Source organism: Perissodus microlepis, chromosome 16, assembly GCF_051167445.1.
Source record: "Perissodus microlepis isolate ML-2025 ecotype Zambia chromosome 16, ASM5116744v1, whole genome shotgun sequence".
Lineage (NCBI taxonomy): Eukaryota > Metazoa > Chordata > Actinopteri > Cichliformes > Cichlidae > Perissodus > Perissodus microlepis.
In genome coordinates this window covers 359382-385426 of record NC_140476.1, presented here as the reverse complement: position 1 = coordinate 385426, position 26045 = coordinate 359382, and the positions used below count along the sequence as shown (strand labels likewise).

At 42.5% G+C, this 26045-nt stretch overlaps 1 protein-coding gene across 3 annotated transcripts in view; it reads right to left on the bottom strand.

Moving 5' to 3' along the window:
- LOC146370123 (titin-like) overlaps window positions 1-26045 on the bottom strand; it is a 174205-nt gene that overhangs the window by 108054 nt on the left and 40106 nt on the right. For 2 of the 3 annotated variants that reach the window (XM_084908770.1, XM_084908771.1), the window contains 48 exons: window positions 25704-25991; window positions 25337-25615; window positions 24973-25254; window positions 24571-24846; window positions 24216-24494; window positions 23846-24124; window positions 23432-23719; window positions 23072-23350; window positions 22540-22821; window positions 21912-22190; window positions 21543-21824; window positions 21176-21454; window positions 20783-21070; window positions 20396-20674; window positions 20034-20315; window positions 19604-19882; window positions 17376-17666; window positions 16790-17077; window positions 16468-16584; window positions 16091-16373; window positions 15765-15948; window positions 14911-14991; window positions 14526-14793; window positions 14003-14212; window positions 12818-12895; window positions 12696-12722; window positions 12261-12317; window positions 12137-12181; window positions 11308-11367; window positions 11021-11089; window positions 10602-10673; window positions 10351-10422; window positions 9541-9876; window positions 8569-8655; window positions 8331-8420; window positions 7260-8141; window positions 7009-7086; window positions 6851-6916; window positions 5459-6673; window positions 5028-5117; window positions 4753-4848; window positions 4470-4565; window positions 4200-4277; window positions 3914-3988; window positions 3639-3728; window positions 3109-3144; window positions 902-2920; window positions 408-458 (listed from right to left, as the gene is read on the bottom strand). In XM_084908770.1, the coding sequence (XP_084764896.1) occupies window positions 408-458; window positions 902-2920; window positions 3109-3144; window positions 3639-3728; window positions 3914-3988; window positions 4200-4277; window positions 4470-4565; window positions 4753-4848; window positions 5028-5117; window positions 5459-6673; window positions 6851-6916; window positions 7009-7086; window positions 7260-8141; window positions 8331-8420; window positions 8569-8655; window positions 9541-9876; window positions 10351-10422; window positions 10602-10673; window positions 11021-11089; window positions 11308-11367; window positions 12137-12181; window positions 12261-12317; window positions 12696-12722; window positions 12818-12895; window positions 14003-14212; window positions 14526-14793; window positions 14911-14991; window positions 15765-15948; window positions 16091-16373; window positions 16468-16584; window positions 16790-17077; window positions 17376-17666; window positions 19604-19882; window positions 20034-20315; window positions 20396-20674; window positions 20783-21070; window positions 21176-21454; window positions 21543-21824; window positions 21912-22190; window positions 22540-22821; window positions 23072-23350; window positions 23432-23719; window positions 23846-24124; window positions 24216-24494; window positions 24571-24846; window positions 24973-25254; window positions 25337-25615; window positions 25704-25991 (12087 nt within the window). Of the gene's footprint in view, window positions 1-407; window positions 459-901; window positions 2945-3108; window positions 3145-3638; window positions 3729-3913; window positions 3989-4199; window positions 4278-4469; window positions 4566-4752; window positions 4849-5027; window positions 5118-5458; window positions 6674-6850; window positions 6917-7008; window positions 7087-7259; window positions 8142-8330; window positions 8421-8568; window positions 8656-9540; window positions 9877-10350; window positions 10423-10601; window positions 10674-11020; window positions 11090-11307; window positions 11368-12136; window positions 12182-12260; window positions 12318-12695; window positions 12723-12817; window positions 12896-14002; window positions 14213-14525; window positions 14794-14910; window positions 14992-15764; window positions 15949-16090; window positions 16374-16467; window positions 16585-16789; window positions 17078-17375; window positions 17667-19603; window positions 19883-20033; window positions 20316-20395; window positions 20675-20782; window positions 21071-21175; window positions 21455-21542; window positions 21825-21911; window positions 22191-22539; window positions 22822-23071; window positions 23351-23431; window positions 23720-23845; window positions 24125-24215; window positions 24495-24570; window positions 24847-24972; window positions 25255-25336; window positions 25616-25703; window positions 25992-26045 lie in introns of all 3 variants that reach the window. The other variant, XM_084908769.1, reaches the window with a different exon arrangement.

Below are 26045 nucleotides of genomic sequence, written 5' to 3'. Positions count from 1 at the left end.
GATTCAGATGTTGGGGCAAGTGACGAATTAGACAGCAGCTTATTTTGAAACTGTGAGCTACCTACTGTGACTTAAACGTCTTTAAAAAGTAAAAAGATTTTAATGTTAAATAAGCACAAAAAATAAGATTCTGCCTAAAACCGATGAAGAATAAACATATTCGACACAAACAACGAATCCCACAGGACAAAAAAGCTTTAGATTTATGCTCACGACGATACACAGACACAGCTGTCAGTCAGAAATGAGCTTTGAACTCAAAATTAAAATTGTAACGTAAAATATATTTTTGGTTTTGTTCGAAAGACACACACAAAACAACAACTTTGTCTTTACAAGTGTGTATGAAGCAAATGAAAGTGCCGAATGGTTTGTGCTGATGAGATCTAATGTTAGTGAGCTCTCACCCCCAAATCCTCGACCTCGGCCTTTCGCGGGCTCTTCTGTTGGTTTTCCATCTGGACAAGAAAGAGTAGGACAAGTTTTAAGCTTCCTAGTCTCCAACACAAGCCAAGATAAAGATGTTAACAAAACTAACAGCCAAAATTCAAGATCGTATCCAGATCACAGCTGAACATCAAATTACACACATGTAAAAAAAAATGTTCAGTGACGAGGATGAAGGTGAGATGGAAACAGAAAAACTGTTGCAGTGAATAATAAAAACAGTGATGAAGATGAGCATCGAATGACTGATGACACAACTGAGGACAGATTTAAGATGATGACCACTTAAAAACATCACAAAGGATGGATGGGCAATGAGCAGACAGACAAACAGATGAACAAATATATAATGTAACGTAAAATTGGATGTGATGAAGATTAGATGAATCGTCTGAAATGGGATGAGGCGATTCCAGAGTCATCAGCTGGACGAGTTCACCGGCCTTCACCTCACCTCTCTTGGCGCCGGGCATGCCTGGAGTCTCCAGCGCCCCATCCACCCCTTCACCTTCCCAGTCTTCCGGTGGAACCAGCTCCCAGTCCCAGACCTCCTCATCTTCGTCGGCTACCATTTTTTCACCCTCCTCTTCAAATACCTCCTCCTCTGGCTGGGTTGTCACCCGCTTCATCTCCACAGCTCCAGGAGAGATCTCCTTCACCAGAGGGATCCGCCCTGTATCAGGCCTTTCGGGTTCTGAGGGCCCCTCTGGTGAGGGCTTCTTAGGCACCTTTTTGAGGGTCACAGATTCAGTGGAGTCTTTTGGCGAAACAGTCTTGGGAATCCTTTTGACTTTTTCACCACTTGGCTTCTTCTCGATGGGAATTTGCTCCACTTCATTTGGCTTTATTTTCTCTATCTTGGGTGATGGGGTCTTTTTTAGTTCAACCTTCTTCAGCTGCTCAATAGGTTTGAGGGGCTTTTCCTCTTCAGGCTTATCTTTACTTATCTTGGCTTTGGGTGAAGGAGTCTTTTTGATTTCTGGACTTTTCTTCAGGATATCGGTTTGTTTTGGAGGACTCGGTCTCTCTTCTTCTTTCTGACCTGGAGGACTGGGCTTCTCAGCTGGTTTCTCCTTCTCCTGAGGTGTTTCGTTGTCTTTTTTAGGCGTTACAGTCTTTTCAGCTTTCTTAAGTTGTTCCTTCGGCTCTTTAGTTGCTTGACTGGGTACCTTTGTGTCCAAAGGCTTCTTCTTCTCTTCTGATGCTTTTTCTGGCTTTTCTTCAGGCTTGGTGATTTTAGTGAATGGTTTCAACACAACCTGCTCTTTCTCTTTATCAGGTGTAGAAATAATTTTAGGTTTTCTGCGGAGCTTTTCGGCCGCTGTAGTCTCTACATCTTTGGGTACTTGATCAACCTTTTTCTTATGTGGGATTTCCTTTTGGTCTTTGTTGATATGTGGAGATGCATTGTCATTCATCAGTGGAGCATCATCATCATCTTTCTGGTGTTTTACAGCAGCGGCAGGTTGATCTCTTTGTGGCAGCTCACCTCTCATGTAAGGACTCCGCTCAGTATCTGTTTTTGCCTCAGCTTCTGTCTCAGCCTTCGGAGGTTCAGCTGCTTCTTGCTTTTGAGGTTTCTGAAATGGCTTCAGTGTAACTACTTCCTGGTCCTCGTCCTTCTTTGGTAATTTTTTTATTTTCTTTTTATTTAAATCTGACTCAGGTTCCTCTTCTTTTGGTGCTTTTGGGGCTCTTACCCATCTTGATTTCTCATCTTCTGCCTCCAGTTTTTCAGGTTCCTCTGCAAAGCTGAGTTCAGATGTCTCTTCAGCTGCTGTGAAAACTCGTTCCTTTCTCTCAACTGTTACTAACTCTCGATCCTCTCTATCACGAAGTTTCTGGACTGTTAATTCTGCATCATAATGCCTTGTCACTTCAACTTTATGAGTTATGACTTCCTTTTCAGGCTCCTTTGGTTTAGGTGGCACCTTTTTTAGTTTGATTGCTTGTAGTTCAGCATCTTGTTTCCCAAATGTTTCAAATGGTTTTAGTTTCACTGATTCTTTTTGCTCATCTGCTTTTGGCAATTTAGTTATTTTCTTCTTTGCGACGTGCGGCTCCTCCGGTGCCTCGTCTTTCTGAGGTTTTAAGGTTCTTGTCCATTTGCCAGGTTCTGGTTTTTGCACAACTGTAAGGCTTTCCATTTCCTCAAAATGGCTTAACTCAATAGTTTCCTCATCTGCAGTGAATACTCGTTCAGTTCTACCAAGTGTGATTATCTCTCGATCGTCTCTGTCATGAAGCCCATGAACTGTTAGCTCTGGATCGTGATGCCTCGTCACTTCTGCCTTATGAGTTACGACTTGTTTCTCTGGCTCTGGAGGTTTCACTGGAACCTTCTTCAGCTTAATGACCTCTGGTTCTGGTTCTTTCTCTTTCGGTATTCTGGTGAACTTACTCTTCAGCTTAGGTGATTCGGGTGTTTTTGCCTCCTGAACAGGAATCTTACCCTTTTGCTTAAGAGACGGCACTGTGGTTTGGGCAGCAAATGCACCTTTTATAATATCACCATAATAACACAGAAAATAATTATTATTTTCTACAGTATAACACAGAATCACACTTACACATGTAGATGAAACTAAAATATCCTAAAAGGCTGCAAAAAATTGAAGCAGGTTGTGCTTTGTTTCTTTGAAATAAAAAGGTTTTGCATACCTTTTGTTGGTCCAGGTGCTGACACTGGTTCCTTGTCTGCAGAAAATTATATAAAATCATTATAAGTACAAACAATGCAAACAGAGTTAGACAAAAGGCTCAGTCAAAGCCAAAGATGGTTCATTTGTTTGAGGCATGCAGCTGTGTTTGGGGTTGTTTTACTGTTTTGAGCTTTCAGCAGAATACTTTGCAGAAACAGAGAGAGTGAGCTTTAAGAAGAAGCAGGAAGTTCATCGGCTGTTTAACACGTTTTATTACTGCAAACATGATGCACCCAGATGTTTAAACATCCTTTAAAAGGTTATTTGGCTTCATTCAGCAAATTGTGTTAATATTAAAGAAGTGAATTGGATCAAAGTGTGGAAGTGGACTGTTGTGTATAGAAACAGACCAACAGATGTAAACAGGAAACACATTTTAAAAGAAAAGGTAAATATGTTTGGTATGAAGATTGAAGCTGTGCCATTAAAAATGCTTCAAAGTAGAAGACAAACATAAGAGAGGAGCATACATGAAAGAACAGATGTTACCTTCAGGCGGCGAGATTTCCTTTGAAACAGGAGCTGGTTCAGCCTTTACGGCTGGTGCAGGAGCTTCCTTCTCCAACGATGCAACTTCAGCTACAAGAATGCCAACATGATTAAATCACTGGCAAAGATCTGGTCAACAAGCAACAACCAACTGACAAACAGATGAACGCAACATATAAAACTACAGAATTCACTGTTGTTAAGACCCAACAGATTTCTCAAAGGCAGGACAAACAGAACAGTCAGTAAGATTAATGATAAACAGTAGAAACTACCTGCGGGGGGAACCACTCTCTCTGCTGTTGGCTTGGTTGTTGGTGGAGGTACCTTCTTTTCCTCAGGAGGAGACACTTAGAAGTACAAAATATCAACGGTTACGACCAAGAGAGAAGACACGAAAGTACCAACAAATTGGAACAGACAGAGAACAATATAAAGATGTTAAGATGGAAGAAAAGTTTACATGGGCAACAAAGATAACAGCAAAGTAACTCAAACAGAAACAGAATAAGACAACATGGAGAATTTTTATAATAACAAACAGAGGTGTAACAGAAGTACCTGCAGGAGGAGCAACTTTGGCTGCAGGAGCAGCAGGAGCCGAAGGCTTCGGCGCTGGAGCAGATGGTTTCTTTTCCTCTGAAGGAAATAATAATAGAAGATGCCAAGATCATGACCAAGATTACCATATGGTCAGTAGAGACACCAGAGAGGACTAACAACAGTCAGCCAGTGAAGTTAAAGCAAACATGGGGCGATTGTCACCCACCAAATGAAACCAAACAGAAAGACAACATTTACAACAATAACAAAAGTGAGCAAAGAAACTACCTGCAGGAGGAGCAACTTTCTGTACAGGAGCAGGGGGAGCAGGAGGTGAAGGCTTTGGTGCTGGTGCAGATGGTTTCTTCTCCTCTGGGGGAGATACTTTAAGAATACAAGATGCCAAGGTCACGACCAAGAAGCCATAAGCTTGGTCAGTGCAAACTTACGCATAATACACACATTAATTTAAAAAAAACTTAGAGAGGAAGAATACAAAAAATCAAAGACAAAAAAGGTCAACTCATGAAGAGTCAGCAAAGATGAGGAACATGCAAACTAAACAGGCTACCTGCAGTCGGAGCAACTTTCTGCTCAGGAGCAGGGGGAGCAGCAGGTGAAGGCTTTGGTGCTGGTGCAGATGGTTTCTTCTCCTCTCGGGGAGATACTTTAAGAATACAAGATGCCAAGGTCACGACAAACTGACACACAGTAAGTACATAAAACAAAAAATAAACATGGAAATCTGAAGATGACTTAGACAGAAAGGACAAACAAATAGAGGTGAAGATTAAAGTTTGGCCCATTAAGATTCAGCAAAGATGAGGAACAAACTGAACAGGCTACCTGCAGGGGGAGCCCCCTTCTGCTCACGAGGAGGAGTAGGTGAAGGCTTTGGTGCTGGTAGAGATGGTTTCTTCTCCTCAGGAGGAGGCACTTTAGGAATACAAGATGTCAAGGTCACAACCGAGACAGCAGCACAGTCAGCCAAGACTAGACACAGATATTTCAGGCACATTTCTGCAAACATCATAAACAGGCTGAAACAGCGACAGAGATAAAGATGTGGATGAAGGCTGAAGAATGAAGATGATGAATGAAAACAAAATCCCAGCAGTAAAAGAGGTTAACAGACCAAGACTGCCTCAAATCATTAAAAAGATCAGCTTAATATGGACTAAGGTTTTCTTGTTAACCACGATGAGTACAAGACATTAGTGAAAGTAAAGTTTAAGAGAGGCGATCGTGGCGATCGTGAGCCTGTGTGGCTCAGATACCTGTATCAAGAGCCTGTTGGTCAGTCTTCTGTGTTGGCTTCTTTGCTTTCTTGTCATCTGCTCTTGTTGGTGTAGCTTCAGTTGCAGAGTTGTTTGCTTCCTCAGAAACTCTCAAAGATGGAGAGATTTGCTGAACTTGAGATGTTTTTACTGGAGCAGGCACAGAAGGAATAGGTTTCTTGACAGGAGTGTCTTCTTCAAGGGACAGATCTTCTATTAGGCCAAAAACTGCCTCAGAGAGTGTAGGGGAGCTGTGTTTGGTTGGCAGAACAGACTTCTTTGCTGGGGAAATGTCTTCCTCCGAACAGCGTCTCTCCTCGGGTGAAGGAATCTGATCTGTAACAAAACGTGATCCATTCCTACTTTGTTTAATCGATGCGTCTTCTGATAGAAGACTTGGCTTGTCCAGAGGTAGAATATCTTCATCACATACATTTATGGAAGTTTTAGGAGTTTTCACCATGTCTTGACTTGAAGATACCATTGTAGGAGAAACTGCTGCAGGGTGAGAAAGAGTGGTTTGGGGAACATCTGCTTTACCTTCAACAGACCCATCTTGCTTCAAACAAATTACTTCTGTAAGAGCTCTAGGCTTCTTTGATGTGGTGACCTTTTTAGACTTAAGTTCCTCTATTGCAGAGTCTTGAATTTCTTCATGATATAATGATTCAGTAACTCTTGTCTGTAAATACGCAGTAGGAAGGTCAGCCTCTTCGGCCTGCTCTTTCTTCTTGTAAGCCTCTTTTTCTGATGTAACACCAACATCAGGAGAAGAAACATTTTTCTGCAAAAGATGAGACATTTCAGGTGGAGGTGCGACATCTTGTTCTGCAGGAGAATGGGCAGACCCCTTTAGAGTTGGAGAAGCAGACCACTGAGACATTTCTTTCTCTATTTTCTCAGGTTTGTAAGGTCCAGTCCACTCCAGTTGTTCAGCCTCATAATCTGTTTTCGATTGCTCTATAATCTCTACCTGACGATCTTCTCTGTATGATACAGAAACCACCTCCTTTGTCTTTTCAATTTGTTCCATTATTTCAGTTTTCAAAATGGTTTCTTCTCTTTCAGTTGACTCGTTGACTCCTTCTTCATATGTGTCGACTTCCTGTTTCCTGTAGCCAGCTTCTGTAATCCTTTCTTCAACACCTTTTTCTGCAGGACACTCCTTTCTGCCTTCAACCTCAGCTGTTGGCTTCAGATGACTCTTCAGAGGAACTGGGATCAATTTTAAGATATTACCCAAGATTGAAGAAATGCACCATGGAGCGGTGGCCAAGAAGAAAACACGACACATACACACCACCAAGACACAAAAATACAAACTTTAGTGTGGTACATATTCAACTATGACCCTTATTTTATAACTATTTTATAAGTATTATGAATTTCTACCTCTCTGCTGAGGGATTTCTATGGCCTTTGGCTCGTCTTCTACTTTTCCAGAAGCAACGATCTCATCTGATTATAGAAGCAAACGTATCTAGTCATGTTCTAAGGAATTCATAAAAATGCTGAATATCCACGGGGAACCTTTCAAAGTCAAAGCATACCTTTGACTGGTGTACTCGCCTCCAGCTGTGGTTTAGCTAGAGCTGTTGGTATCCCCCTTTGTTTGACTGTTTGGATGACTGATATGAAGTAACAAACAGTGAACATATAGGTCAACACACAAATCATAACAAAATCTTTGAAGACAGCTTACGGCATTTCAACAAGGCCAACTTATTGTGTTAATAGGTCAAGATGAGTTACTAGTAAGTGGTTATAAGACCAACCAAATGGTATTGACAGACATATCTACCTTCAGACTTTTTGGCCTGCGGTTGTTGTATTGGTGTTTCCAAATGTTGTGGTTCTGCTGACACTTCTAGATCTTTCACTGGCTCTGCTGATCGTTCTATAACCTGTGCTGTTGGAACTTTCTGTGGTTCTACCACAGCCGTTTTTGCTACTTCTGGAACTTTCTTTAGTGTTTCTGGAACTGGTTCTTCAGGAAGCTTCTTTGGTTCCTTGGGAGGCTTTTTAGGTGCTTCAGGAACCTTCTTTGGTTCTTCAGGAACCTTCTTTGGTTCTTCAGGAACCTTTTTTGTTTTTTCAGGAACCTTCTTTGGTTCTTCAGGAAGCTTCCTTGGTTCCTCTGTAGCCTTCTTTGCTGCTTCAGGAACCTTTTTTGGTTCTTCAGGAACCTTCTTTGGTTCTTCAGGAACCTTTTTTGTTTTTTCAGGAACCTTCTTTGGTGCGTCAGGAACCTTCTTTGGTGCTTCAGGAACCTTCTTTGGTGCTTCAGGAACCTTCTTTGGTTCTTCAGGAAGCTTCCTTGGTTCCTCTGTAGCCTTCTTTGCTGCTTCAGGAACTTTTTTTGTTTTTTCAGGAACCTTCTTTGGTTCTTCAGGAAGCTTCTTTGGTTCCTCTGTAGCCTTCTTTGCTGCTTCAGGAACCTTTTTTGGTTCTTCAGGAACCTTCTTTGGTTCTTCAGGAAGCTTCCTTGGTTCCTCTGTAGCCTTCTTTGCCGCTTCAGGAACCTTTAGTGCTTCAGGAACCTTCTTTGGTGCTTCAGGAACCTCAGGAGCCTTGATTTTTTCTGGAGCTTCCAGGTCCCTTGGTTCAGTTACTTCCTGCTGATGTTTATCAGCCAGAAGATATGGTTTTCTTGGAGGTTCGTGTATCTTTGATTCTAAAGCAACTTAAAAGAAGATTTATTTAATATTTAAGATTTTTTTCTAATACCAAAAATTTGTAGTCACACTCTAACGAGTGCTTAGCATGCTGAAAGATATTCATGTAAGATATTTCAGAAAAGCAAAAGTTATACTAACAAGTATATAAGAAACCGGCACAACACAGCAGCCTATCAACAAACTCTTTGTAGTACCTTTAACTGGGACATCTTCAACTTTTTGTGGAGTAACTTTGGGTGCAGATGGTTGAGGTACAGGTTGTTCTGGTCTTGGTGTTTCTTGCACTTAAGAGAAGATTGTGTATTTTTTATCCAACAGCTAACAATTAAGATTAATATGGAATCAAAGATACATTCTTAATGAGTGAAGACAAAGTAGGAAAGATGATATTAGAGAAAAAGAAGCAACACGACTTTGGTTAACAATCTATACCTTCAGTTGGAAGATGCTCCAATGATGGAGAAGCAAGGACTGCACTTGGGTGAAGTACAGGTTCTTCTGACTTTGGTGGTTTTGGTACTTTGGAAAAAATGCATACAGTGTATATGTTCAGTAACCTTCTGGTAACCACGGTGGCATCAACACTCTATCGAGTGCTTAGAGAAAGACACAATCACAGTACATTAAATACACAGCCGAGCTGTGTTTGTTGTAAAGAGAGTTAGTGTCACACATGAAAAACATGTCCCTTCATTACCTTTTAATAATGGATTGCATTTATATAGCGCACAATGCCACTATTCATTCACTCTCACATTCACACACTGGTGGAGGCAGCTACAGTTGTAGCCACAGCTGCCCTGGGGCAGACTGACAGAAGCGAGGCTGCCATATCGCACCATCGGCCCCACTGGCCAACACCGTAGGCGGTAGGTGAAGTGTCTTGCCGAAGGACACAACGACCAGAACAGAGAGAGCTGGGGGATCGAACCGGCAACTTTCCGGTTACAGATGAGCTTCCCAACCCCCTGAACCACGGTTTTGTTCTGTTAGCGTCAGTCTTTGTTGAAGTAATCGTTGTAGGGACTGGCTGAATTGTGGCTTCTGCTAGTTTGTCTACAGCTGGCACTTTGGACAGCATTTATATGTTTAAAGGTTTACTCTTTTACTTACCATAGAATTATTTTCATGATCAAAATTTGTTAGATTTGTTATTTATACACCAAAGCAATGTCTTTTTTAAAGGCTATATTCAAACACTCCAAACACCACGTGTGGTCCACACTATAGACGGTGTTAATGCTTAAAGATCAAGAGGTTAGCAGCAAAGGACATCCATGACATATATGAACATGTTAAGAAGTGCACACTTAGGTCACAGCAACATGAAACAAAACTAGAAGAACTTGGGATGTAATGACTTTCCATTTGAACATCAGAAAAACAAAGTGTTCATTACATTACCTTTTGGTTTTAAGGCCTCTGGTGTTTTCTTAGTGGGGACAGCTTTTGGTTCTTGGAGCTCAGGCTTAATTTGAGCCACTTCAGGCTTAGGTACCACTGGTTTCACAGGTTCCACTTCAGGCTTAGGCACCACTGGTTTCACAGGTTCCACTTCAGGCTTAGGCACCACTGGTTTCACGGGTTCCACTTCAGGCTTAGGCACCACTGGTTTCACGGGTTCCACTTCAGGCTTAGGCACCACTGGTTTCACAGGTTCCACTTCAGGTTCTGAATGAACCAGTTTTGGTGTTGCTGGTTTGGGTCGGTAAGGTTCAGGTTGGGTGAAGACTACTGGTTCTTCAAGGTTAACAGAGAAATATTACCATAATTTAACACAGAACCACAGAGTTGTAAGAGCTTGGGGCAAAGAGGAGACACATAAAACCTGACAGCAAGAACTCAATGCTATTTACGCATTGTAAGAACAGCAAGAAAATACTTCAGACAACAATTAAAGAGACAAAAAAAGCCTAAAAAATATTCATTAAATCTGAAAGATCTTGAGAGCATAATCGTGAATAGTTTGAATTTCATATTCATGCTAAAGCTGGTGAGTTTGTGCTACAAAAACTTGACTAAAGTTTTAAATATAGTGTAAATATTCAATATAATATATCATGAGATTTCCTGAAGTTTGTGTAAAAGTATGATGCTTAGTAAAGATTTGTAATTCGCATCATTTACATAAACAGTTGAGAACGTGAGCCAATAAAGACCCACAAGCACATAAAATAAGACATTTTTAGTGACTCACTGCATCATGAACATTACCTTCTGGAGCTGGACGTTCCTCTCTCTGAGGTGGAGCAGGGGCTTCAGGCTGTAGCTTCTTTGCTTGAGGTACTTTAAAACATTATCATTCATTTCAGTTTCTCACCACATTAAACTGAACATCAAGGTTTCTTTATTATTATTTATTTAGGAAAAAAATAAAGAATGGAAATAAAAAAGAAAAGATGTAACATACCAACAAGACAAACACCACACGAAGAAGAATATAAAGAGCAGACATTTGTAGATACCTTTGACCAGAGGTGGAGGCGGAGCTTGAGGCTCAGAGGGTTTCTCCTCTGGCATCCTGTAAATCTCAGGAACTTGAAAGATCAAGAAAGGTCACATTAAAACTACTTCAGCCAAGCTCTACCGTCTACTCTGCCAAATCTACTGCATGGAAAGCTCCAGTGAAGGTTAATAAGAGCATGAAGGCAAGAACAGAATAACTGCAGAGAGATGAGACCAAAACATGACAAAAACAGGTAACATGCAGGATCATAGAAGTAACACCTGAGAAGAAGAACAGCTTCTGTAAGCAGCAGTTGGTGTTTGAAGCATTTAAGTGGAATTTAAGTGGGCAGACAAACATAACAGTCAGCTGATTGGCAGCGCCTCGTTATATTTCAGCTCCGAGCTTTATGAACAGCCAGAACATTTGCAGTTATACCTTCAGGGATTTCTCCTCTGCCCTCGACCTCAGTCCACTCAACGGTTTCTTCTACAGGTTTTTTCTCTTCTGGTGAGGAAAAAAATGTAAACTCAGAAAAAGAACGACTGACACGTGAAAGCTGCTGCAGGTCGTCGAGTATCCAAAGCTGCTAAAAACAAAACGAAACACAATAACAGGCGAAACAGGAAGACGGGTGTGGGCCGCACCGATGAGCAGTTCAGACAAAAACACGTCCACAGCACGTTAACAGTCATTATACTTCATAAAGTGATTAAAGCTGATACCTGAGACGGACGAGTACTGAACCGAAAGCATCTCTTCTTCACGTGTCAGACTTTGAAACACTACAGCAGACCACGGAAAGATATTCACCGTTAGACGTCGGATCAGTGAACAGTTTATGTTTGAGCAGACGACGATCAGGTCGTGAAACCTTTAAATATTTCAGATGAAACTCCACAATCCTGAATTTGAAAATACTGTTAATTTATTAAAGTTCTGAATTTGAGGTGAGATAATCCAATTTTAAGTTTAGCTTTACAAAAATCTGACTTACTGTTTATTTATTGAAAACCTCATTTTTATTTTTAAAATCTGAGCAGCGAAGTCTGAGAGGCAACACAAACCATAATGAGAACATAATAAATCAGATTTTAAAACAGGAATGTTGACATTTTTGTAATTCAGAACACAACGTGATAAAAATCATAATTATAGTCAGAAACTTGTAATTCTTTACAACAATGAAATAAAAAGAACTGTACACCTTTAAACTGGCTGGATTTTAAATCTCGTCATATCAGGATTAATTTGAAAAGTGATTCTTAGACACTGACGTGACCGTCGTCTGCACAGCTCAGATAATGAAGCTGAATTACATTTGGGATATTATAACGGGTCGTGTACAGATGACGCTTAAAACAAGCACACAGTTACTCAGGATGAAGGTTAAAGGAGGAGGAAGAAGGTGATGAAGATGATGATGGTTATGATTATGATGGACTTGAGGGTGATGACGGTTAAAGAAAACGGTTTAATGCAGAAAATTTCGTCACGCAAACTGTAGAGATTACGGCGGTTAGAGCTGATCTTAGAGAGTGGCGACTGCTGTACCTCTCACTTCTGTTCTCTCCTCAAAGTGATCAAACTCGGAGGAATCTTGTGGCAGAAAACAATCGTGTAAATGACAGAAACGAGCAGAGTTACTGAAATTCTGATCAGTTTGAACCAGACTCACCTCTGCACACGAGCATAGACGCTGCCTCTGACACATGAACGGCTGTGTCGGGGACATCTGAAGGTTCAGCCACAAACACTTTGATTATTATTATTATTATTATTACTATTATTATTGTTGTTTTTATGTTCTGACAGTAAAACTTAACACTTGTTCGGTATGACTGAAATCACAGTGACGTGTAAGATGATGCAGTGAAACCCCACAGTCACAGTGAAAGCCTTGTTGGCAGTGGTCGGCTGTACTGCACAAACCAATGAGACGTTAAGGAGCCTCGCAAATAGATGAGCCGTGATTCTTGTGAAAATGGTGTCGGTGAAATGACCAGTGCGACCTCGACCGTGTTGTAAAATCGTAAACCTGCGTCTGAGTTTGCAGGTGAAGATGTGTTCAGGTTTACTGTCGTTTATTTGCTGCACTTTTTAAGATACTCACCCTGAGGAACCCTCCCTAACTCAATTTCTGTGAAAGGACAAAGTACAGAAGCGTTATTGTAGCTGCTGACATCACGCTGCTGACATCACGCTGATGTCAGTAATGTGTAAAAACGTACAGACCTTTGCCTGACAGGTAAAGCTCGGCTGTGCTTCGAGCTTCTCCCAGTGGCTCCAGGCGAGCAATCACCGAGTACACGCCTGATGGGGAAACATCACGGAGTTCAGGCCAACTGTCCCTCAGACACTTACAGAAGAGATCGCGGTAAAGGCCGGTCACACCAGAGAGCCCAGCTAATCCTCTCTAAACGTCAGCACTGCAGTAATGTCCAGGTGAAGTTAAATTTGTTTCACAGAGCTAATCCTGCACAAGGACAAGTCATATATGCTACACCGCTGCTGGTACACAAATATGGTCGCTGGCTAGTTTTGCTATTTGACGGTATCCTGTTCGGTTCATTCAAAAAATAAAAACTGATCACTGAGTAAAGCTCAAGGTTTAAGAAGCTAAATAAAAGCGCATGTGCTGCTCTGAACTCTGACAGCGACTCGGCTGTAACACGACGGCGGGTCGATGAGCAGCAGGGTTCATTAGAGAGGATCCACTAAACGATGCTGGCGTGACCGCACCTTTACTCAGATTTCACATCTTTGCATCGAGTCTGTGCAGCTGAGGCAGAACGTTACCAGGTTAGCAGACATGTCTTCTTTTGGTCCTTGATGAGTTTTTCATGTACCAAAAATCATTTTACAGAGGATCTAGCCCCCTCCTAAAAATTCTCAATTATTTCTTACTTTATCATCAGTTTATCTTCTGTCTGCTTAAAAATAATTTCAGATCTTTCATGTTTTTACTGCCCCTCTCCCTAAAAGCATTCATATGATTGTTGGGTTTTTCTGTCTACTTTACAATATAAAGCGCCTTCAGGTCACTGTTGTTGTGTTTTGGTGCTGTATAAATAAAACCGATAAAATACCAAAAGATGCTGGAAACAGTAAGAACTTTGTGTTTACTATGAAACTCAGTAACAGCAGAATTCGCCCCCTTCAAGCGCCCAGTAACATCTTTTTAGCTTAAAGATTTTCAGCTGCTGTTTGTCGTGTGAGTTAGTAAAAGTCTCAGCTAAAACGGCTAAATGCATTCAATGACATGATTAGAATACTTTTATTTTTTAATACGTTTATTGTGCACCATTAAAACCAGATGTTAATCTATAAGATGATGCATACTACTCAAACAGCTAAACTTTGGTCTAGTTATTAGAAAAGTGTCTCCGGAGAAAACAGTAACTTGGCTGTGTAACAAACCTTCGTCCTCTGCAGTTACGTTGTGGATTGTCATAAAGTGCCGTCGGCTTTCAGTCCTGAAGTTATATTTTGGGCTTTCTTTAAGCTCCCACGAGTCTTTGTACCACGTGACGGTAGCGTTGTCGAAGGACAACTCGCACTCGAAGGTGGCAGAGTGGCGTTCGTTGACCTCGATGCTTCGGATGCTTTTAGTGAACTGAATTTGATCGACTAGAACCAGACAATAAGAGTGAGCCTCCGAAATATGCATTTTAAATGTGAAGATCTGATGTCACAGTTAAGTGTTAAGACTCCTCTTTGGACTAAATCAGATTCAGTATAAAAGACACAGAAACAAACACACAGTCAAAGGTAGAGGAGAACCTTCAGGTTCAAAGAGGTCAGTCTGAGTCGTGTTAGTTTGGACTCATCCTTCTCACCTGTCTTACGAGCAGCTGCTGATAATAAAATGGAAGAGCTGGACGTGAGGACGTGTTACAGACACACAGAGACAGACATCGGGATCAAACACTCTGACTCTTACCTGTGACCGTCAGTTTGGCGTTGGAGATGTGAGGACCGCACACCACGCGGTAGTTGCTCTGATCTTTGACCTGGCAGTTCTTGATTTTCAGATAATGGCGGTCCCCCACGCTGCTGATGTCGTACTTTTCGCTGTTGTCCAGTTTCTGGGTGCCTTTGTACCAGGTGAGCGTGATCTCTGGGTAGTTGATCTTAATCTGGCACTCAAAGGTGGCGCTCTGGTTCTCCGTGATGGTTTGGTCAGTGATGTCCTCCATCACAGAGACAGGCTGAGCAAGAAAAACCCGTTTCATCAACGTCAAATCATTGATTATCAGGAATCATATGAAGTGTTTCAGTATTATATACACGATGTGTATGGCCTCATAATTAGATGGTGCTTTTACCTCCATGCTGACGCGTCCCTCTAGCTGCTCGATGAGTCGGGCCATGTCCTCTTCCTCGACTCGTGCCCCACGCTCGACCTCCTGCAGCAGGACAGAGGCGAGTCTGTGAGAGTCGCTTCAGGGAACGTTTTCCATGTTTCCATGGTATTCATTCGTGCTTTTTTAATTATTATTATTATTAATTTGTTTAACTTTGCATTATTCTGTTCTCGGCTCTTTGGTCAGCACTTGCTGTTTTAAAGTGCTTTACAGATAAAGTTGGCTTGGTAGCAAAAATATGGAGAGATCATGTTCGCCATGTCCAAATTTCTCTCTGGAAAGGAGAAGTATATGTAAAATGCCTGTTTTTCTGCCTTATTTGTCTGCCTCAACTATGTTCAGCTGCTCTCAACTCAGACTAAGAAGCAACAAAGTATAAGCCCCTGTTTATAAGATTGAAACCTGCAGTCAGCTGAGACTGAAGAAGTCACCTGTGACGAAACGTTTCTCCCACAAAACGTCCAGGTGAACACAATCAAGTTTTGGAGAAGCCCAAAGTAGGTTTTAGTTTAAATATGGGACCAAATACTCACACGTAGAAGCTGCTGGTAGTGAGTCTTTGCAGACTAAAGTTGGTAAAATGTTATCTGCTCCACAGCTAAGCCAAAATGTTGGAGACCCCAGCAGTGTGTTACCAGTCCAGAGACTTGAGGGCCATTTGGCCCTTTATTTGGTGGAATTTAGAGGTAAAGTTTTTGTCTCCATCCTTCCTGCTAACAGATTGTAAAGCTGAACCGTGACATTAATTCTGCTGCTTTCTCGCACAGCTATGTGGGACGATGTCCGGTCATCTGTGCTGACACTTTCTGTCTTACCGCTCTTCCAGTCTCCATCTCCTTCTCCTTCTTCAGGAACTCCACGGCCTGCAGGATGGCACGGTAGTCATGGATTCCATGTTCCCGCAGGATCCTCTCATAGTCTTTGGGGTCGTGACCTCTAAGCAGCTCTACAATGTTGACCTCTTCTTCTTTCTTGGGACTCTTCTGCTTGGAAGGAGTCCTGAAATAGAAAATACACGATCAGACTTTTCTCTGAAGCAGATATCTCCCAGATGTTTGCTCTTCTGTTTCCTTTAGGCTTTGATAAAAGAGTCGTTGCACAGAAAAGAATTTCACACTGCCACCATATCTTAATGCCTTACTTCTTGAGCCTCGTTCTTAAGTCTCCCACTTCTCCCACGTCCTCCTTTTTGGTCACCTCCATATCAGCGCCACTCTCAATTTCTCCATGTTTGTTGGTGGCAACACATCTGTAATGACCAGAATCAGACTTGGTCACTTCTCTGATCTGCAGTTTGGCATCCTGGCCCTTGTGCTCAATGGAGATTCGACCACCGGGGGTGATCTGTCTCCATTTGCCCTTCATCCACTTCACACTGGGGATTGGGTCACCTCCAATCTTGGCGATAAAGGTTGCAGTACCCTCTGCCAAAATCAGAAATACACGAAGTTAGTTCAAAATGGAAACCTTTAGAGATAATGAATGGAAGTAAAAAGAGCCTTGGCTCCTCGTGCTTACTCTCTGTGACAGAAACATTTTGGGGTTCCTCGATGAAGAACAGATTGTCGAGCCTTTTGACCGGGGCGGCTGCAGCCGGGGCAGCAGCCTCAGCGGGTGGGGCCTTGGCACCTTTATCTGAAAGGATTTGAAAGTGAGTTAAATGTTGTGAAACACATAACCAGCAGAAAGAAATAAACACACTGCATTTCTCATAAAACTACTTTAAAAACAAAGTTTTGCAGTAATGTTGGTTTAGCTTCACTGCAGTAAACTTTTTCCACCGTGCAGTGGAGACACAAGATGTGTTCATTACACAAAACTGGAACCACAGATTGATTACCTTTTACGGTGACTTTAGACTTGCAGAAGTCAGTGCCATTTGCATTGCTGGCCTTGCACAGGTAATCTCCAGCATCCGTCTTTGACACCTGGCTGATCTCCAGATTGGCCGTTCCACCAACAAATGAGATTTTGGTGTTTCCGCTGGACACGAGCTCTCTCCTGTCCTTCATCCACTGGATGGTTATTGGAGTAGAGCCGGTGACGTGGCACTGGAGGCTCAGCTTCTCCCCTTCACCCACAGTCACTGGTTCCAGAGGAACATCAAATTTGGGAGCCTGGCCGGTCTCTGGAGAAGTGGTGCAAAAACCGACAGGATGACTACAAATACTCACCTTTCAAACAGTGAACTGTTAAACTGAAGCTCATCCAAAATCTGGATGGATGCTAGCAAAACAAGTCACTGTATTTCATCCTGCAAACAGTCATAATTTTACCCAAATATAGTAAAATATTACCCAAACATTACTTTAATACAATGAAAGTGTCAGGTTTTAATCTTTAGTGCCATAAGAACATCCTGTAGAGTCACATCAGCTTTAGCTGCATGGATGAAAAGGATCAAATCCTAAATGACAGAGTCCTACCTGTTACTATGAGAGAAACCTTACAAGAAGCTTTGCCAGCTTCATTGGAGGCCTCGCAGGTGTAAACACCACCGTCAGAGCCCGTGGAGTCTCTGACACACAGCACGGCCATGTTGTTTTTGAAGCTGATATCATATTTGTCCGAGGCGCGGATCTCACTGTTGTCCTTGTACCAGGAGACGGTCAGAGGTTGAGAGCCGGACACTCGGCCCTCGATCTTTACGGTCTTACCCACTGAATCCACCATGGACTCAGAAGGCTTCCTGGTGAAGTTTGGAGGAACTTTGCGCTCTGTTAGTGGGGAAGAAAATAAGAAAGAAAATCATGCCATGCTGTGGCATTGGAAGTTTAAGATTCCAATTTAAGAGTTCAGGCCACTGGGCCTTTACCACAGCTTCAGGAAAAAGAGTCTGGCACAGCACACGAGACAACATACAAACAACACAAAAGCAAAGAAATACTAAACATCAGAGATTCTGACCAAAAATCTCCTGTCTGTGAAAAAGACCATTATCTGACCATTACAGCGTTGGTTTCAGGCATCTCTCAAAGCTTAGTAAATCCTTATTTCAAGACCTACAAAACGCAGAGCCAGCCACTGAAAACACACCCTAAAACATCATCCTGGTTATTCCTGGCAAGCACAAGATCACAGGAAGTCAAATTTATTTCCATAGCACTTTTAAAACAACAGCTGGTCACCAAAGTGCTGAACATCTAAAAGAAAAGTCAAATGGCATAAAAAGATGACGAAAGACAACAGAATTTAAGAAAGTAAATATAAATCGAGAAGATCTGAGTAAGAAATAGCACAAAAGCAATCAGAACTTATTCTGATTTAAAAGAGAATAAGAGGGTTTTCAGGTGGGTTTTGAAAGTGTCTAATGTCCCACGGTTTAGGTGAAGCCACAGCAAAGGGCCAATCTCTGTGCTGCAATCTGAACCTCGGGAAATGTAGGCGCATTTGGTCCGCAGACCACAGGAAACAGCTACGTTCAACAGCATCAGTAATTAGAACGATATCTGGGAATCAGACAAAGGAAACGTGTTGGTTCGTGCACCACCTTTTCTGACATGACTGGCATCTATGAATTATTCACTTACTCATGTTACATAAACATGGGAATTGTCCTCTGACTGTTTCAAGTATATCTTCAGTCTCAACATCATGCCAGGCAAGCTGGTTCTGAGAAACAATGGTCTGCTTGGCTTCACGCTTCCCCTGTTATGCTGCCATCTAATAATAATAGGTGATGGAGGTTATGAAATATTGGAGATGAACTAAGATCAGTTTTTAGACCTCGATGACTAAATACTGTGTTCCTAAACAACAGCGGGTCCCGGCTGCTCTTTTGCAGTACTTGTCTGAAAGGTGTGTGTCTGTGAAGGTTCTCAGTCATCCAGGTCATCGTAGTCAAAGGAGCTTGCAAAGAAAAGCGTCTGGACTTCTTTAAGTTGCTTGAAGACGTTTCACATCTCATCCGAGAAGCTTCTTCAGTTCTAAGGTCAAATGGTGGAGAGTCCCAGATTTAAACCCAGTGGGAGTTTCCCCCCACAGAGGGACAAAAGGACCCCCTGATGATCCTCTAATCGCCTGAGCCAAGGTGGTTTGAAAGAGGAGTGAAAGAAGCATCTATGTCCACTGTGAGCGACCATCTTTGAACAGAGGCGGTGGTTTACGACACCAACTGTCTGCCATCTATAATCCAGTTTTGAGTTCCCTCCCCAGACGCCTTAACACCCACTCACATCCTGGGCCATCTGACCTCAGGAAATCGCATGATAAGGTGGGGCCAGGTTTCACAATGAGCTCACCCGAAACTCTGGCTGATTGGGACCCACACCCAGTTTCACACCTTGGCTCAGGTGATTAGAGGATCATCAGGGGGTCCCTTTGTCCCTCTGTGGGGGGAAACTCCCACTAGGTTTAAATCCGGGACTCCCCACCATTTGACCTTAGAACTGAAGAAGCTTCTCGGATGAGAGGTGAAACGTCTTCAAGCAACTTGAAGTCCAGACGCTTTTCTTTGCAAGCTCCTTTGACTGTCTGAAAGGTGGGAAACCTCTAAATATGAACCTGGATTAAAGCTCGTTGTTGACTTTTAAGATTCCTTGTAACTCAACAAAACAGCTCGAAAAATGTCTTTAAAATATTCACAGTCACACAAGGCTTCATTCATTCATTCTTCATTAATGTAGAAAAATGAAGTAGTGAACGTGAGCATCACCTTTCACAGTCACGCTACAGCTGGTGGAGGCTGAACCAACCCGGTTCTCGGCCTTGCAGATATATTCACCGTGATCAGACTTGGTAGATTTGAACAGTTTCAAAGTGGCAACGCCATCTGCAAAGTCCACTGAGCAACTGTTGGACTTGCGCAGCTTTCCATCATCTTTAAACCAGGCGACAGAGATCACAGGAGTTCCTGCAATCCTGCACTCTAAGGTCACCGCATCACCCATAGTTACCTCCACTGGCTCCAGCTTGTCAACAAAGTATGGTGGTTCTAAAGTGAGACATCAGGGTGGTTTAGTTTAAGTACAGATGTGTAAACATATAAATGAAAAATGTGTTTAAAAATTAATTGATGTATGGTCATAAGTCACCATAAGAAAAACAGAGTGATCCACATTTACATGCACAACCAATCATTTTACCTAGGATTGTAACTTGTGCTTCACATTTGTCACTTCCAGCTCCATTGTCTACCTCACAATAGTATCTACCAGCTGCCTCCATCCTTTCAGAGTTCAGAACCTCCAGGATGCAAGAGGTGTCTGTGGTGATCATATTGTGCAGATAAGAGGCTTGGATGAGTTTACCATCCTTTTTCCAGGTTACATTTACAGTTGGGGTTCCAGCATATGCGACCTCGAGCCTCAGAGGCTTGTTCTTTTCAATGGAAATGTCCCTCAGCCTCTTCACAAAGTGGACTGGCTCTGAGAGGGGTAAGTCCACCGTCAGTTAAATAAAAATCAGTGCATGAATTGTAAGACGGGCATATATAATGCTAACAAACCTTTCACAAACAGAAAAACTGAGCAGCTGTCCGTTCCTGCATCATTAACGATCTGGCAGGTGTACTCTCCTGCATGAGACTTTTCAACTTTATGAAGCACCAGCGTGGCGACGTCATCCTTCAGGGAGGTCTCGCAGCCTCTCCCGTGCTGCATTTCCATGGCTCCCCTGAACCATTTGACCTTTATGGGAATGCTGCCTTTCACTTTAGCCAAGAAAGACACACTTTGGCCAGGCAGCGTTTCTCGAGCCTCAGGCGTTTCAGAAAAAGATGGAGGTTCTGGTTTCCAATAAAAAGATTCAAATAAAAAAAGATTTGCTGTAACCAAACCTCTGATCCTGGCTGAGGAAACCATGTTTAAAATATTCTGTTCTCTGGATTACTGACCTGTCACATTCATTGAAGCACTTGTCTCACTGGCTCCTGCAGCGTTCACAGCTTTACATGTGTATTTGCCAAAATCTGACGTCTTAATCACTGGAATTCTCAGCGTGCGCACATTATCCACGCTGCTAATGTCATAGTTTGGCCCACTGTTTATCTCTTGGCCATTATGGAACCAGGAAGTTGTTAAAGGAGCAGAACCGGTAATCTTACACTCCATCTCACCAGGCTTACCCACAACAAGGTGGGTATCTCTCAGCTTCTTTATGAAACTCGGTGGAATCAACTTATCTATTGTAAAGAAACAATAACATGGAGAGCTGATTGCTCATTAAAAAGAAGAAGACAAGAAGAAGACAAGCTCACAAATGGACAGCGAACACAAAAAACACAAACCTGAGACTGTGAGCTTAATTTTGCAAGAGGATGTTCCAACGTGGTTTGTAACCTGTAGTGTGTATTCTCCGGCATCTGCTTTGTCAGCAGACAGAATCTTCAGGGTGGCAAGCTGCTTTCTGAAGCTCAGATGATACTTTGCATTAGCAGAGAGCTCTTTGTTGCCCTTGAACCATGTAGTTTTCAGTTCTGGTGAGCCAGATACTGTTACCTCAAGAGATACAGTTTCTCCTGACTTCACATTCAACAGCTCCGGGCTTTCCACAATAGCAGCAGGTTCTAAAGATTATGTAAGAACGCATTAGGCTAAAGAAACCCTGGTACTTAATTGCAATGGTAATGCAATTAACTTTGGAGTTCTACAAACCTAGAACCGTCACTTGGGAGACCGACTCTACCGCTCCACAGTCGTTCCTCAGCTGGCAGGTGTATTTACCAGCTGTGGTTGAGTCAGCCTGGGGCACTACGAGAGCAACCACATTGTTTTCAAAGGTGATCCTCCTGTTGTCATCTTCTCTGAGAATATGATCTTTGTCCTGAACCCAAGACACAGTCAGTGGCTCCGAGCCATGCACGGTAGCTGTCAGCGTCAGCTGCTGACCGAGTCTCACTGACCGATCGACCAGTTTCTCCACAAACACTGGTGGTTCTGAACAGTGATGGAAAGATCACAGATGAGGAGAGGTGATCACACGTGGCCAAGCTTTGAGGAAATGACCACTAATATTACACTAACCTTTCAGAGTAATGGCAGTTTGGCACGATTTACTTCCTACATTGTTTGACGCCCTGCACTCATAAAGCCCGGCGTCATCTTGCACCAGCTTTATAATATGAAGTGTAGCAAAGCTGCCCACATTGACCATCTTGCATTTTCTATCCTCCTTTAGTGGCCTGTTGTCTTTGTACCAGTTAACCTGGAAGGGTGGGGTGCCAGACATCTCACAATGCAGACTAGCATCTTTGCCTTTTATGCCCTCCACAGGGCTTGGAGTTTTAACAAAGGAGGGGGACTCTAGAAAATACAATGAGATATATTAACAGATGAAGCATTCATGAAGACATGACACGAAGCAAGCAGTTCATCCGGACAGTTTCAGCCAATAGAAATACTGTGGAGGGTTAAACAGAAAAAGAAAAGCTCATCATGAGAGACAAAGTCCTAATATTCATGATAGGAGAGTAGGTTAAATCGTGTTCCCCAACATACTGGAAGACAAATTTGATTTTGAAGAAAAAAGACACGATTCCAGAAAGAAACAGCGAATTCAAGCTTCCAACACAGGGGAATTATCCTTCTCCTCATGCAACATATGTTTAGAGGAGGCAAAATCCACAAGCCAAGTCTCTACTCAAAAGCTGACCTTGAACTGTGAGAACGCTGCTGCAGCTTGCACTGCCTGCATCATTATGAGCCTCACAAGAGTAAACTCCGTTATCGTCAAATGTTGCATTGGAGATCTGGAGGTATGCAGTTGAGTCAACACACATTGTTTTATAGTTGCCTCCATCAGTTATCTGTTGGTCATTTTTGTACCAGCATATTCTCAGGGACTGTACACTGGTGACCTTGCATTCAAAGCAGTGTCCCTCGTACTGTTTCACAGACGTAGTGGGAGGCAGTTTCAGGACAAACTGAGGTGGTTCTGCAAAGTAAGAAAAATATCAAGTTACTATCCTCAGCATAAAGTAGCACTTGAGCAGTAATGGGACGGATGGAGGATGCAGACACATGACTGGCTGCTGTGGGGGACTCTGAAAATAACACAGATATCTCTGGAAGGCAATAAAGCAAAGAAAGGACACATGAAGACAGGGAAGAGCTGTGAAAAATGGAGAAAAAAGATGGAGTTAAATGCACGGTGATGATGGTGGACAAAAAAAGAATAGTCCAACCTTTCACCAGTAACTGTGCCGCACTTTTCACCGTGCCTGCTTCGTTGCTAACTTGGCAGGAATAAATCCCAGACTGCAAAGTGCCCACTGAGCAGAGCTCTACAGAGGAGGAATATTTCTCCAGTCTAACTCTGCACGATGGCCCAGTGATGAGTTCGATGTCATCCTTGAACCATTTCACCATAAACGGAGACGTCCCTTCAAAGACACTTTTGAAGAATACGTCAGACTTGGGAATAACAGCCTGAGACTCAAGCTCATCTATGAATCTTGGCGGCACTAAAACCAACAGAGAAGAATGATGATGATATGTGACTAAGAGCCCGTCAGCTGATAAATCCATAAACTTTGAATGCTAACCTTTAGCTGTGAGGACTCCACTGCACACACAGCTGCCTGCTTTGTTGGTAACTTTGCAGGAGTACTCTCCTGTGTCAACACTCCCAGCAAGTTTTAACTCCAGCAAGACTCTATTTTCCGTGTGTACAAGTGTGTACTTGGAGCTCTCTGTAATCTTTTGTTTCCCTTTGCTCCATTCAACAGTCAGAGGAAGCGAACCGGTTACTCTGCACTCCATGGTCACCACTGAACCCATGATTCCTTGAATGTTTGTTAATTTCTTAATGAATGTGGGAGGAATCAACTCTTCTGTTTAAAATGATAGCAGAAGATAATTAATGTCAGAGAAAAACTTCAAATATTCGTGTCTTCTATTTGTACTGTGGTAAATACACATGTAAAGCTGTAAACCTAGAGTCAAAGGTGTCTACCAACCCAAAACAACCAGCTTCACTTTACATCTGCAAGTCCCAACTGCATTTTGGGCTTCAAACATGTACTCTCCACCGTCTTCCAGCTGAGAGGAGATTATGTTAAGTCTACTGAGGTTGCCCCCATAGCAGAGATTATGCTTTCTGCTCGACTGGAGCTCGTTGCCATCTTTGATCCATTTCACACTTATATGAGGAGTTCCAGCTACCCTGCATTCAAAGCTAACTGGATCTCCACAAGTCACTTTAACAACCTCCGGTTTCTCTTCAATCGTTGGTGGTTCTAAGATGCCAAAAAAAGAAGAAGTAAATGTACTTCTTGGTGTAGTTGGAAATCAGCCTAATGTTAGATAAACTGCTTGAAGTAAATGTACCTTGCACAGTCAGTGTTGCTGAACACACATCTTGCCCAGCCTCATTTACAACATGGCAGGTATATTTCCCTCCGTGAATAGCCTCACAAGCAAGAATCCTGAGAGTGGCCTCTTTGTTCTGGAAAATTTGCTTGATCTTCGGATCATCTTGGATCCAGTTTTCATCTTTTTTCCATAGCACAGAGAGTGGCAGGGGCCCTTCCACAGAGCAACGAAACACTGCAGCATCTCCCACAACAGTGGAGACACTCTTTATCTTCTCAATAAACTTTGGAGGCGCTAACAGGGAGAAGACACTGTTGTAATACCAGAGCATATATAACACATTGAGTGTTGGGTCATCGATAAAACCAACCTTTCAGAGACAACACCACCGAGCCAGAGCAGCTCCCAACCTCATTGGCTACCACGCACTGGTAGATGCCCACATCATCCACGTTGCAGTCCTGGATTTTTAAGCCCACATTTTCACTATCAACAATAATGTACTTCTGGCTGGATAAAATTGCCTTTTTATCTTTAGACCATGTGACACTGAACGGAGCACTTCCTGCAACTTTGCAAGCAAACGCTGCCGTGGAACCTTTAACGACTTCCAGAGATGATAGCTCTTCAACAAGTGACGGAGGCTCTGAAAATAACAAAGCAAAGCGCTCTAAAGAAACCTTTGGATCAATTAAAGATAATAACATACAGAACTTAGCATTTAACTTGATCTTAATTTTCACAGAACATAAACAGAGAAAAGAAAACCAACCTTTCACTACAAGCTCAGAAATGCAACTCTCTGTGCCTGCTTCATTGGAGGCCTCACAGAAGTATTTCCCGCTGTCTTGTTGACTAACTACACAAACCTCTAAAATGGCAACAGAGGTAAAAAATGATATCTTGTATTTGAGGCTTTGGCGAATCTGAACTCCATCTTTGAACCATTTCATGGAGATCTCTGGGGTACCAGCAACCTTACACTCAAACACCTTGCTGCCTCCGACACTCACTAATGACACCGCTTCAGGTTTTTCAGTGAAAAACGGGGGCTCTGAAATAAATACATGAAGAAGCGACTTAAAGACGGTCATCATTTTCAAAGTGAAGATAAAGGATGTAGCTCCAATATTAACCTTTTACAAAGAGTGCTGCCTTGCATGAAGCGGAGCCCACAGCATTCTGAACTTCACAGAGATACTCTCCAGAGTCAGAGGTTTTGGCAGAGAAGAGCTCTAGGGAGCTTGAAGTGTTGTCTTTGATTACAGAGCACTCGGCACTCGGAAGGATTTCTTTTTTGTTCTTAAACCATTTGATGGTGAGCGGAGGTGTGCCAGAGACACGAAGAGTAAACCTAACCTTTGATCCAGGCAACGCATTCTTGGAGTCCGGTTTTTCAAGAATGCGTGGTGCTTCTGTTGGTGGAAAAACCCCAAAATGCTATCATACAACACAAGTCTGTAAAAAACTATGAAAAAATACTGATGATGCATGAGATCAAACCTTTAACAGACAAACTCCCGGAGCACTGGGCAGATCCCGCCTCGTTCTCAGCCACACAAGTGTAGCTCCCACTGTCTCTACTGTCGAGACAGCCGATTTCCAGGAAAGCAACATTTTCGAAAAACGTGCATTTATATTTTTGACAAGTCTGGATCTCTGTTTCATCTTTGTACCACTGTATCGTCATCGGCAGAGAACCAGATACGAGGCACTCTAGATGAGCAAACGATCCTTTTATACCTTCAGTCTCTGTCAGCTTCCTTGTGAAGGACGGTTTAATAATCTGATCTATTACATACAAGTGGAACAAAAACATTGTCAGGGTGACTGTAGAAAGAACTG